This window comes from Perca flavescens, chromosome 17 (genome assembly GCF_004354835.1).
Source record: "Perca flavescens isolate YP-PL-M2 chromosome 17, PFLA_1.0, whole genome shotgun sequence".
Taxonomy (NCBI): Eukaryota; Metazoa; Chordata; class Actinopteri; order Perciformes; family Percidae; genus Perca; species Perca flavescens.
This window is the reverse complement of record NC_041347.1, coordinates 22160905-22175207: the sequence shown is the minus strand read 5'-3', so window position 1 is coordinate 22175207 and position 14303 is coordinate 22160905. Positions and strand designations below refer to the sequence as shown.

The 14303-nt window shown below is 39.7% G+C and overlaps 1 protein-coding gene across 2 annotated transcripts in view; it reads left to right on the top strand.

Moving 5' to 3' along the window:
• The window catches only part of bicc1a (BicC family RNA binding protein 1a), a 69089-nt gene extending 64282 nt beyond the window's left edge, over positions 1-4807 (top strand). For both annotated transcript variants that reach the window (XM_028603552.1, XM_028603553.1), the window contains 2 exons: positions 958-1057; positions 2820-4807. In XM_028603552.1, the coding sequence (XP_028459353.1) occupies positions 958-1057; positions 2820-2947 (228 nt within the window). In that variant the 3' untranslated portion in view covers positions 2948-4807. The remainder of the gene's footprint in view (positions 1-957; positions 1058-2819) is intronic.
• Positions 4808-14303: the final 9496 nt, after the last annotated feature.

The following is a 14303-nucleotide window of genomic DNA, read 5'->3' as shown; positions in this document are numbered from 1 at the left end:
TAGTGTTATGATTTTCCACATTGACATTTTCCAAAAGAAATTCCACCAGGGCTCTCGTTCCCCCGCTTTGGTCCAGACTGAAACACAACTACTGAATGAATTGCAATGAACTGCTCATATTATGCTCATTTTCATGTTCAATTGTATTTAGAGTTTGTACCAGAATAGGCTTATGTAGTTTAATCTTCAGAAAACACCATATATTTGTTGTACTGCACATTGCTGCAGCTCTACTTTTCAGCCTATGTGTTAAGCTCTGTTTTAGCTACAGAGTGAGGCCTCTCCCTTCTGTACCATCTTTGTTGGGAGTTTCCCATGCGCAGTAAGTACTGCTAGCTAGTCAGTTGCAGAGTATGAGCGAGTGCCACGCTACGATCACTTTTTTTCTCTTTTTCATCAAACCTTTTTGCAAGGTCCCGCAATTTTATTGTATAAAATTGCATGAATATCCCGCATATTCCATCACATTGTTTAAGAAAACGTGCCGCATAATCAAGGATTTTTGCCCGCAACAATCACAAAAAAAACAAGTGAACATGTTAGCATGGTCACTATGAGCATATTAGCATTAGATTAAAGTGTTGCAGCTAGCATGGCTAAACTAAAGCTTTGAGCTGCAAATGGAAAGATGTCTCTGGCTTCAGTGCAGTGCCCTCTTGAACTTCCTCAATGCATTAAGTGTAAGCTGAAAAGTGTCTTTTTAAATTCAGTTCCCATATCTTATATGCAACAAGATAAAAGTAGGGAGAAAATAAGATGCATGTGAGGGAAGCTTTTGGTGCTTCTATGCTGTTCAAACATATGGGTTGGAGGATGGCCTATATTTATGTTCTTGGAAAAATGTATAGTGTAAAAGCTTTTTGGTTTACTTACCGGTAGTTTATGGTTGGTTTAGTTCTAGAAGAAGTTGCTGAACTGTTGTAATAATAGTGTTAAATCAATTGTTGCTGTTTTCAGATTGACCTTCAGACATTCCTGACTCTAACAGACCAGGACCTGAAGGAACTAGGTATCACCACCTTTGGAGCCCGCAGGAAAATGCTGCTTGCCATCTCAGGTACAAATAGAAGAGCATGTGTTTTTTACATTTTCTCTTTCATGTCTCCCCTCGTCCCTGTCTGGCAAAACCAAAATTGACAACAACAAAAAACATTAAAGATACAGTACAGAAATTCCTGCATATGGCCAACTCTGTCTCAAGTTGGTCTTTTTCAGTGCTGATAATCACGGATACCAGCTGGAGCCATTATCCTGCCAGCTCCTGATGATGGCAGTTCACACAAATTGGCTCATGTGTTTTATTAATGTTTGCTAGTTTGTCTGTCCTTGCAACAAGCCTGAGTGGAGCCCTGCTGTGTGGAAGGCAAAAAGTGTACTCCAACTGACAGAGGTCATTAACACTGCCAACCACTGGATTTGAAAACTATAGGTGGCCTTTATTATTGGCAAACTAGCAGAGAAGTACAAGAGAGATGTTGTAACTAATTTATCTTTTAAAGATACAAGAAAAACATGTTGCCGTAATTTGCACCGACAGGAGTAAATGGGATTAAGGCACATTCTTCTCAGATGAGTGTTTTTGGTATTTCTCCAGTTTCTCCAGCTGCCTCCCTAAAGCTGACTCTGTTGTTGCACTGGATCTGATGTGAATGTTTTGGGTGTCACACTTCATTACTGAAGTCATATTTTGGACATTGTAATAGCTGGAGTTGTTGGGCTGTGTAAGTTAATCATGCTCATGTTGGGATCACAAGCTTCCTGTCATGGATATTCAGTTCAGAATCCTCAGACCAGAGCCTGGTTTGACAGTAAGAGCAACAAGGGGAAATGGCGAGGCCAGTACTGTGATTATTAGGGAAGCAGAGGGATCCAAGGCCAACTTTCATCTCCAGTGACGGACTCTAGGGCTCCAAACCAGGAACGTGCATGTCTCTGTCTGTCTCTTTGTCTGTCTGTGTTTTTGCCTCTCATTATAAAGAGATACAATGCCACTCAAGGCAATCCAGGTTTTAACTTGCCAGTCTGCCAGTAAAAAGAGCTGCTGGAGCTAGCTGCCTGTCTCCAGCAATCATACTGAAAGTTTATTTTGGCAGCGACCGAATGCTATCATATAACAACTCCATGACGTGACATTTTTATAAAATGAATTCTTCCAAGCTGCTGTGTAAAACCCAGATGGACATAAAGATGACTTTTGTTGATCTGAGTAATCCTGTAGTTATTTGAATCCAATTTTTTTTGTCATTGTTGATCAATGGCGGCTAAAAAGAAATGTTAATATACTTTTAGTCTAAATCCTTGACGTTCACGGGATTGCTCCGGTGCCGCAGGAAATTCCGCCGGATGCATGTTTTTTCGCCAATTTCTGTTTCCTTCCGCTTTCTTTGTGTTGGAATTTTAAAGTCCGGTGGATTTATGAGGACTATGGTTAACTGCTCCTCAGATCTCTGCAGGGTATATTGAGACAGTTAGCTAGACTATCTTTCCAATCTGAGTTTTCTCTCACATGACTATTTTGCAGCGGCTCCATGTGGAGCTTAGCACTGCCCATGACGATTGTGATTGGTTTAAAGAAATGCCAATAAACCAGAGCACGTTTTTCTTCCATCCCAGAATGCTGTGTGGAGTAGCCAGACCCTCCTCCACTCCGCAGCGTGTAGATAGTCTGGCAAAGCAAGACTAACATACCCTTTGGTTGTGTTTATTCCTTTACCTTGATTTACTACAGCTCCTACAGCAACACTAGGAAAAGTTGAAAAACCATGTTTGTATCACCTTTGCTACTGCTGATTTGTGGTGCTCTTCTTTTTTTTATACAGAACTAAATAAGAACCGGAGGAAGCTATTTGAGCCACCTATCAGGTCCTCCTTCCTGGAAGGGGGAGCGAGTGGCCGCCTCTCCCGCCAGTTTCACGCAGACATGGCCAGCGTCAGCGGGCGATGGTAGGCGCCTCCAGACCTCCAGGCCATCCCAGAACCGTCCATGATGGAGACCAGCCTCCAGTGTCTTTCTGTGCCTTAGCAGCCCAGGTTTCACTGGTTGTTTACCCTCTTTCAGCTTCAGCTGAATTAAGACTGTTCAAAATGTTGTTGTTGCCATATAGTATAAATATATATATTAAAAAAGCCATAGTTTTACCTGAAGTGCCAAGAAGAAAAAAGGGATTTCTCAGATACATGATGTTCAATGTTCACTCTTTATAGAGCCCTTGAGTCTATCTGGAGCATTTCTATATGAAGGTTGTTATGGTTCTGATGAAGGGTACTGTCCAGTTGTTCTGTCCACTTTTCGTTCAAGGGAACAGGCAGAATGATTAGTACAATCATTTTACACATTGATACTACTTGCAGTTGTATAATGCTGTTGTATCAGTGACATGCACTTTAATAATACTAGACTTTTGCCTGTGAGAGCCTAATTCCTTAGATTGAAATAATAACTATGCATTTTTTTTATTGACCTAAAAGCACAGATGCATTTTGTACCAAACCAAATGTAAGCACTTAACAGTGAGTTTAGGGCGCCACCAAATGAAGTGCAAAATATGTCGGCACGCTAAAGTGGTGACTTTATTAACTTTATCACATATACCAAAGGAAAGTATCATTGTGTTCTTTGACCCTTTGGCTGCTTTAAGTGTTTTGATTGGTGGACATTCCTACAAGGTCATTGTTTGTGTCCAACCGCAGTCTTGTCTGTGTATTTCTAGACAAAAAAAAATCAAATATTTTGTACTCATTATGCATTATGATTTTAGTTTTTAGTTTTTATTACCATTTTAGGGGAATGGGTGGGATGTTTAACGGTAATCAGTTTACATTTGTATTTTTTTATACATTCATGAATGAGTTTCTATGATTTTGTAATTAGATTATTAGTATCTTTTACTTTTTTTCCTGCCTTTTTATCTGTGGAGCCGTAATATGGCTGTGCCATTAGACAGCAGCAGAGACATGAGGCAGTTGGGCTAAGCTTTAAAGGCCTCTCTCTGATTGTGTCAACAGGCATCTTTCTGTGGTTTTCCTTCTGTTTGTTAATAGTATATGGTCTTTTGTCTCATCTGTTGTTTGTCAGTGTTGGCCTCCCAGTGGCCCCTTCTGTGTGCCGAAAATCTCACAAAGGACTCCTCCGTGTATCCGGAACATGAGTTGCTATGCTAGAACTGTTGCTATGCTAGAACTGTGTTTTCTTGTCTTCATTTTACTGGCGGTTCCATTTAGAGCAAGGAAAGACATGAAAGAGCAAGGCTATGCCTTTTTTAGCGAAAAGTGCCAATGTACATAACTAGTTTTTCAGCAGGGAGATTTTTCGTTAAGAACAATAATATTTTGGTCTGACCTTACTCTCCAGAAAGGAGGTGCATCAAACAAAGAAGCAGTATATTCACAGCCAAGCTGGTTTCATATGAGGGACACATAAGGAACCAAAGTCATCAGAAGGACTGTAAGATTTAACATGAAAACAAAACTAGAAAAATCTGGATTTGTATCAGTCGTGCAATCTAATGTCCAGGAAACCTGGTTAAGCAGTGTTTAATGAAGTAGCAGGATTATGCATGCAGCAGCAGAGTTTATCGTCAAAGCTTGTTTGTTCTGGGCTCCTGTATTATGTTCAGTCATGTGTTTTGAAAAGGAAAACATCCTTCAGTCAACAGTTCATTAACTTTGGATAACTCAAGTGTTATTTTGTGTAATGTTCTTAAGATTTAGTCTACAGTATAAACCGATCCATCTGTCAAGGTCCTGAGCACTTTGTATCCAGTGCAATTAAGTGCCTCTTTGTAAAATATAATTTTGGGAAAATGTGTTTATATTTGCAGTACAAGTATAAAAGCTTAGACTGAATAATTTCTTATCTTGGATTAAATGAGAGCACAGTGTTTAAAATAATCTATTAGGTATGTTCAGGATGCTTCTGAGAAATGATGACTGTCAAATACATGAACATTTATCTTGCCAAATTTAACTGTGACAGAAACACAGCAGTCCTCATATAATCTCAAACGAGAAGTCGATAATTTGTCACCGCTCTTCAATTCGCAGTGATTCCCTTTTAAGGTGATTAGTTTTTTATCATGTTCACATTTAACCACTTTCCACCCTCCCTTGCATCTGATTTGAGCCATTCTCAATGTGGTTGTCAAGTAAATAACACTATACTATACTATGCTATAATAATATTCTGACACGGTTGCTGACGCCAACCAGGTAATTGTCTTTTTCCCCCTTGGAAGTCTTAAGAAAAGAAATGAAGAGGGAGAAAAGCTAATATAGAAAGGGATTCTTTATCCTGAGATGAAACCCATCATGGTACTACATTGAAACTGTTGAGCACTGATTCTCCCAGTGCTGTGACTCGTGTTCCTGCCTTGCAGACATTTGTTTTCATCCTTCGCCTTGTTCGGATGGGTTTGCTCGGAGGGCAGTAGAGGTTCTTGTCTTATCAAGTGAATGTTGTTTAAAAAAAAAATATTGATGCATGTTATTGCAGATTTATTACGGATTAGTGAAGGGACTAAAGTCAAAAAGTTTACTGCCAGCTTGTCTAGTATTTGCCCTTGATGGAATAGGTTCACAATTATGTCTTTGATTTGTTGTATTAGTCATATTGTTGTTCCCAAAGGGATTTATTTGAAGGAGTCTTTGTACTGCAATCAAATGGTACATTTATAATAAATGTAAACCACTAAGGAAAGTATGTAATGCATAACTTTTGTACAACTTTTTCATCTTATGCAACCATTGTTTTTGTGTGAGAAAGTTACAATTGTGCATAAAGTTCCAGAAAACAATTAGTATGAACATTGCCATGTGGCCAAAGCTCTGTTCACTGTGGCATCTGTTGATGCTATTGTTCTTCTAACTTTATTGTAGTACAGATATAAACAGGTTTTTTTTTTTTTTTGAGAAACCATCAAGCAGGCCAAAACTAAAATGTTCGTTCAAACATTCAAATATTATGAAGGTAATAAATGTATGCAAACAAAGTCCCTTTTTGGTTTTATTTTCTGCATATATCACACAGAAATGAAGACTGACACTCAAGACTGACAAAACATCCGTGTCTATAATTATCCCAAGTGTCTCCTCCATAGTCTCAAAATGGAAGTAATATGATGGCAGCTCTAAGTTTTCAGGAAGTCCAGGATTAGATTCTGTAACCTTGATATTCCAAAAATGTTCACATACAGCAGATAAGCAGTTCACAAAAAGTGTTAAAATGGCTGCACAGATAAACTGAAGCCCCTGCTGTATCCAGTGTTTTTTTAATGTTGTATTATGAAATCCGTACATTATAAATGTGTATGCCAAAAAAAAAAATACCACTGACAAATTATTTTGCCATAAAGAATTAGGCTTATAATTATTTAGTCAAATCCTACATTCACTTTATCTTCTTTCTTTGAAAGTCTCCCAGATAAATGTAATGAAACCCACATGCATTCTCTGCAAGTTAAGAATCCCTTGCCATGTGGTTATGGTGCATGCCTACATGAGGCCTAATCCGCATAGCCAGGATCTGCTTAATCTTACAGAATGAATCTGCTGTGACTGATGGCGATTCTGGCAGAGTCAATATATAACCTACTGTAATGCACGAGAACAAATTCATTTTATGCTCAGTCTCAAATCTTGGGCTCTGAAATTACTGTCCATCTGTCCTGTCCACCAGGCCACTGGACCTTTCTAAAGAAGTGCATCAAAGATTTTTTGCACAATTGTTGTATTCGGTTTCAAAGGGAAGAAATAATTTCCTCTTTTTTTTTATTTTTCAGGCATTATCCAGGTCATATTATCCAGTGATGAATTGTTGGGTGAAGAGTTCAGATATGAAAATCATGTGTTTAATGAGGTCACAGACTCTGCACTGTGTCGCCTGGCACTTGGCTTGAAGCATTGTTTTTTTTCTGCTAAATTCTGTTCTAAGGCAGTCTTATTGAAAACCTGAAGGGGGCAGTGTTGCCACTTGAAATGACTCACTTCTCTTATAAAAAAAAAAAAAAAAAAAAAAAAAAAAAAACATGGACAGTGGTTACTCAGCAACAGATTATTACATGTTTAGAAATTATTAAATAACATTATAATTAACTCGTGGGGTTTTATTTTCCATTTAATTTATGATCATTATGAACTGCTCCAAACCTCATCCACAGGACTCTCTGTTTAGTGCAGCAAATGAATGTTCAGATGGCGAATAGAAAGAGCGAGAACCTCTTATTCAACACAAATGAGCCCTTACAAGAAACAGGTGGTGCCACTGAACTATGTTCTGTGGCAGCTTGTGACTCACTCACTCTCTCATCCTCTGTCATTATTTTCCACAAAGAAAACGCCTTCATGTTAACCCCACAACACTGAATAGAATGTACATACTGGTATGTTATCCTGAGGTGCTTGGTGGTGATGTGTAGGAAGGATGTTTAGAAAACATTTATTAGAGTGGCCAATTTTTTATATGATAATATGATAATCCCTTACTCAGAAAATTGTTTCATCTTAAAGTAGGTTTATAGCTTCCACATGAACAAATGCACTTGTTACCCCATAAACAATCCCACACGCTTCAAGCTTTGTGTCTAGAGAAAAGCTATTAAATCACAAATATCAAAGTCTCTCTTTGCCTCACTTATGTGTAAGGCACAGCTGGCTATCATTTCCAGTGCCCAGCATGACTAATTTGAATTTCATGTTCTATTGTAAGAGATGGGGAGAGTGAAATACAGCTAAATTGCAGAGAAAAGAAACTATGGGCTTTTTACGGCTAACCAACCATGCATGTATTCTGCATCCTGGCGGCCTCCCCACTTGAAGACCACAGCATCACATATTGTTCTCATGAGCAGCTTGCCTTTGCAGGAAAGGTGTAAATGAGAAGAGCTGTGACTTGGTTGCTACCTCACCATACCTGGCTCTTATCCAGTGGACAATATGCTCACACTGTCTAAGTCTGGCTCATTGTGTCGTCTACTGGTTTTTTTCTCCTTCATGCAAAATGACATAAATCTCACTAAAACAGATTATTGTTTGCATATCTGCAAATCTTAGTGCATTTAGTAATATTATTTAAGTATGAGATTGTGCAGTAATGCAATTGTATAGGCCTAGATTTTCTTTTTCAGGATAACCCAGACCATTATTTGCTATTTTGGTTATAGCCTTACAGGCATACAGTATTTTCCTAAAAGGGAAAATGGTGGGCCAGCCCAAAATGTAGCTAAGTTCAATCAGGAATCCTACTTTAAATAACCTTATTCTCTCTTTTTTATGCTTTTACTTTTCCCACTTCCAACTTAATCAGCTGGCTGAGGGTTTTTGGCCTATTTATCTCTACTAGAAGGTGCCAGAAAAAGGCTTTAAATATGGCTTTAGTGTAATTTAGGTCTATTAATTGTTATAGTTCTGCATACAGTTAATTCATGACCATAAAGTCTATGGTCATGACATAAAACATCTTTGGTTGTTGCTGTTATTTATCATTCTCATACAATTTAAGGTCTGTGGCTGTTTTAAAATGGTGTTTTAAATGCTTTCAGCTCGAGAGGTGAGAGTTGAGAGTGGATAGCCCATGTATGTATAATAATAACTAACTTCACGCTGCAATGTCAAGTGGCTGGAGTGTGGGAAAAGAACAATGCGCATGTCCAAAGCCACTGTGCTGTACGAATCATAGACTGTTAAAGCTTTAGTGCGTAACTTTTTGATATTCATGAACGTCTGTTACATTCAAGCCATTGCCAAATGAGTTGCTACAAAGCTAATCAGCTCCACACAACTCTCTCTGTATTTCTCAGTATGGCTATGTTCAGAAGATTGTGTCGTCCGTTGACTTTTCCCCGCAGAAACTAGAGTGAAGATAATTACCTCTGCTGAAGAGTCCATCATCTTTTTTGAATCCTCCATGTCCTCCTTGGCTACTAGCAACTGCGTGTGGGGGTGGGGGCGGGGAGGGTGTATGATGTATGACTTGTATCACGTGGACGCGCTTTGTTGTCATTACTTAGAATTCCTCATGGGGGCGACAGAAACTACGCACTATAGTCTATAGCTTTAATATTAATATTTACAGTCTTTGGTACAAACCATTGAATGTAAAAAAGGTACAAACCCCAAATCAAAGCATGTGGGCTCTATAGAAACGCCCTGCTGCAATTTGATTGGCTGTTTGCCAAGTTCTCATCATTTGCACCTAGCTGTCACTGCCAGAAGTTATTCAGTCACCAAGAATAATGTGGTTTATCTTCTACAGTACTTATATAAAAGTTTGCCCTTTGAAGAAAATTTTTTTTATTTAAAACACCTTGGTTCCCCCCAGCCACGGGACATTGTTATAACGTCAAACCATACTATTAACTAAAAATCAACAAGTGGTTCTGGCTAACTGCTAGCTTGTCAGAGAATACTTTTTTTTTACTTCTGGTGTATGTTACTTACGGGGGATGGGACGTCAAAGTTTATTGTTAACCTGGTCAAGAATGGGCTTTAAGGATCTCGAGTTTTCAAACATAAAAGCAGTAGGACAAACGTGATAAAATGATGCTTACCAGGCAGAGCCAACATAACTAAGCTAGACAAACTGACAGCACATGTACAGAATGGAGCAGAACAGCACTTGGAGGAGAACAGGTATGCGCCCATTCTGATTATCATCAGTGTTTACAGTGTGGGAAATGTGAACTATCCATTATGTCTAATTGTAAAATTTTGTTTTTTTCTGGTTTTGCATCTGTCCAAACTACAGTTGTTGCCCCACAATTTTTTTCCTCCTAAAAATGCCACAGTTGCTGTCAGAATGTATAAACTTAACCTCTTTTGGCTGCTGTCAGGTGTCATTTCAGTATCTGACAGACGTGACCAACCTCCACCTCCAGCTGTCATTTCAGTATCTGACAGATGTGACCAATCTCCACCTCCAGATTTCATTAGAGCCAGACATAGACAGTGTCACAGCTTTGAGTCCATCCATAAGATCCTCAGGTATCCCCCTCCACGTCATATCAATCCGAATCTGTCTACACTCCTCTGGCCTCTGGCCTTCGCTTCGCTCTGGCCTTGCTAAGAGATGGATGTGAAAATGATATCACTTATATGTTTGTATGCTAAATATAAAGTGAGAGCCAGAAGCTGCTATAGCTTAGCATAAGACTTGCAACAGAGGGACAGAGTATCTGTCCAAAGGTAACGAAACCTACCTATCGGCACCTTTAAAGTTCACTAATTAACACACACACACACACACACATATACATACATATATATATATATATATATATATATATATATATATATATATATATATATATATAAAATTGGACACACCTTCTCATTCAATGCGTTTCCTTTATTTTCATGACTATTTACATTGTAGATTCTCACTGAAGGCATCAAAACTATGAATGAACACGTGGAATTATGTACTTAAAGGAGAATTCTGGCCAATTTTTACTTTAATCTTGATCACTATAGCTACGCGAGTACTTTCGATAGAAAAAACCCCGACCCGAATCAGTGCAGGTAACACGGAGAAGCTGCAGCTACGTACTACAAGCGTCCCCTGAGCTAAAACGGCAGTGCAGAAATCGCAAGTTAACACCAGCTCAGATTAGAGACCAGATGAATGCCACACAGAGTTCTAGCATCAGACACATCTCTAGAACAACTGTTAAGAGGAGACTGCGCGAATCAGGCCTTCATGGTCAAGTAGCTGCTAGGAAACCACTGCTAAGGAGAGGCAACAAGCAGAAGAGATTTGTTTGGGCCAAGAAACACAAGGAATGGACATTAGACCAGTGGAAATTTGTGCTTTGGTCTGATGAGTCCAAATTTTAGATCTTTGGTTCCAACCGCTGTGTCTTTGTGCGAAGCAGAAAAGGTGAACAGATGGATTCTACATGCCTGGTTCCCACCGTGAAGCATGGAGGAGGAGGTGTGATGGTGCTTTGCTGGTGACACTGTTGGGGATTTATTCAAAATTGAAGGCATACTGAACCAGCATGGCTACCACAGCATCCTGCAGCGACATGCCATCCCATCCGGTTTGCGTTTAGTTGGACCATCATTTATTTTTCAACAGGACAATGACCCCAAACACACCTCCAGGCTGTGTAAGGGCTATTTGACCAAGAAGGAGAGTGATGGAGTGCTGCGCCAGATGACCTGGCCTCCACAGTCACCGGACCTGAACCCAATCGAGATGGTTTGGGGTGAGCTGGACCGCAGAGTGAAGGCAAAAGGGCCAACAAGTGCTAAACATCTCTGGGAACTCCTTCAAGACTGTTGGAAAACCATTTCAGGTGACTACCTCTTGAAGCTCATCAAGAGAAAATGCGTGTGTGCAAAGCAGTAATCAGAGCAAAGGGTGGCTACTTTGAAGAAACTAGAATATAAGACATGTTTTCAGTTTTTTCACACTTTTTTGTTAAGTACATAATTCCACATGTATTCATTCATAGTTGTGATGCCTTAAGTGAGAATCTACAATGTAAATAGTCATGAAAATAAAGGAAATGCATTGAATGAGAAGGTGTGTCCAAACTTTTGGCCTGTACTGTATATATATTTATATATAATATAAAATTTGAAACTATTCCTTTAAGCTTTTCATATAGTATAATTTAAATTGATATGGTTAATAACATCCCTGCTTTTAATTAGTCTCTCCTGATTAAAAGTGTAGGCTTGTTGTTGTGTGCTGTCTAACAATGAATTTCATTATTTATTAGATTGTACTGTAACAACAGGCATGGAAGATGAAGGCGTTTCATTCTTGAAATGCTCAGATAAACTGTGATTTCATTTGGAGACACACATGGCTGTTATCAATCAACCTGCAGCTATACGCTAAGGCCAGAGCTCACACTGCAAATCAATGACACACTTAATTTGCTTCCCTCAGACAAATGTGTTTGTGGTACGCTGTGACACACACACACACACACACACACACACACACACATTTAACCCTGGAGACTTGGTATTGTTCTCTGCTAACGTAAAATGTTGTGGCCTGTGCTCATATAATGTCTAGTGACCGTGTGTGGGTGTATGGGTGTGTGTGTGTGTGTGTGTGTGCGAGTGAAAGAGGAAGATGTCGAAAGCAAGGAGTAAATATAATTTTTTTTGTAAATATGATTTTTCTTCATCCTTTTAATCAAACTATTTGGCTTGTTTTCTCCGACTCTTACTACAACTCTCTCCCTGCTATTTCCCCATCTGTCACTGTGTGTCCACGTGAGCTTGAGGCACAGCAGAGTGAGCAAATCAGAGTGGACTGCCAATACACTGCAATGCACAGACACACAAATGCAAACTGAGTAATTTTATGACTTTGAACTATGAATTTATGATCTAGAGTAACAACAGAGAGAATGTAGAAAAAGTGTCAGAAGAGAAAAGGAGATAAGATGGTACAGGGGGAAGTGAATGTGAACTGGAAAAAGGTAAAAGAGGTGAAAAGGAAAAGAGGAAGGATATGGGTGAAGGTGGAGGAGGGGGGAGGGGTGAACTTGGCTGGGTGTGTGTTACATGGGACACAGTGTCGCTCTCCCTCGTCCTCCTGCAGCTCTACTGGAAACACTGACGCTAACGCATGATGACTCTCGCTGGAGGGGGTACGGGTGGGTGGAGAGAGGGATGGAAAGGAGAACGGATGGATGGTAGAATGAGAAAAACCCTCAAGAATCGGTCAGCCTCTTCCTCCAACTCCTCCTCCTCTACCGTACCAGATGAGCGCAGCAGGCGGAGCGGGGAAATGTGGAGGGGAAGGGAGAAAGGGTGACAAAGAGAAATAGATGATGGCGTACATAACAATGAGCTTCTTCATTTTTTGTCAATTAGCTGAGCTCTAGTTTGTTTTGTTTGTTTTTCATGACTGCCCATAGACTTTTGATGAGCTTACTCGCCGGTTTATGCAATTATAGTGGAAACAGTCATTCAAACAGTTGCTGTGTTTATCTGTGGATATCATTGTAAAGCTCTTTAGTAATCAAGCCATCTTAAACAGCACAGGGGCAGTTGGTAAGACATGCATACAGTATAGTAAACATATTAAAGCATAATGCTATGTATAACTTTCCTACACAAATAACTTTGGTTTCAAATTATAGATCATTTTAATTCTTTTAATAGTGAATCCAGCAGCATATTCTCCTCAGACACAGATGGCTCTGTGTTTGCAGAGACTGATCTGCATGCTGACCTTCATTTACAATGAGTTGTATTTCCCAGGCCGGAAATTTCAGCCAGATGCAGCATTGCCCTCATGAAAACTGTGTGTGGAATAAATTCAGGCACTTCAGTGGTGCATCTAATATGTTTTCTACTGAATTTGAATGCCACAGTTATAATGAGCTTACCAGGATTTTAATTCGCCTGCTCGGCCGCCATAACCCCATTTTTTAAATCCTCCAATGTGCATGAAAATGCTCGCCAACTAGAGTACTGTATCTAAAAATGATCATGATAAATTGTGATATAAAAATGGTCATGTTGTTCTTTGCATTTGTGTAATGCTCACTCTCCCTCTGTTCCATCTTCAGTGGTGAAGATGATGCTGTGTCAGTGTGCCTCACACAGAGATGAGTTAGGAGGGCTTCCCTCCTATAATTCACAGTGTAGCCTAGTGCGGCAGTTTTGAACAGCATGACTCAGGGGTCCCATATAGGCACAGCTGCAGAATTCTTTGTCCGCTGAATAGATAAACACTCTATCTCCTCAGGGCACCTTGTGTAACACTGAGAGAGACAAAAAGAAAAAGAAAGCGACATCGCCTCACTCTGATGCTCCTATGGAGAACGGAAAGGAAAAATACAGCTGTAGGAAATATAAGAATGCACATGACTCTGTGATGATCAGAAATGACTTCAGCATGGCCCAATAGTGGTATGAGCAGCCTTCAGTGTTTTAGACACAATTTGCCTGAATGTGCACTTGACCTTTTATGCTTTGGCAAGCCTGTTCTGGGAGCCACTGATAAAGCGGGTGTAGTAGGGCAGATAATTATAAACACACACACACACACAGATACACACACACCACAGCCAAGCATGAAGCCTGGTTTTCTGGCTATGAACTGGAAAGGTTTTGCATTATATTATGTGTCATTACAATGCAAGAGGGATCGCCTATAAGATGGAAAAGCATCGGTAAGGCGGCCCATTAATTATGTGCAATATGTGAGAGCCCCCCAGCTCATTATTGTGTGGTCCATTTGCATCTGCGCTCCGGCGAGAGAGGGCTACACCTCACCAAATAAGGACATGTAACAGAGACCCTTGTTCGGATGACGTTGAACGTGAAAATGGAAA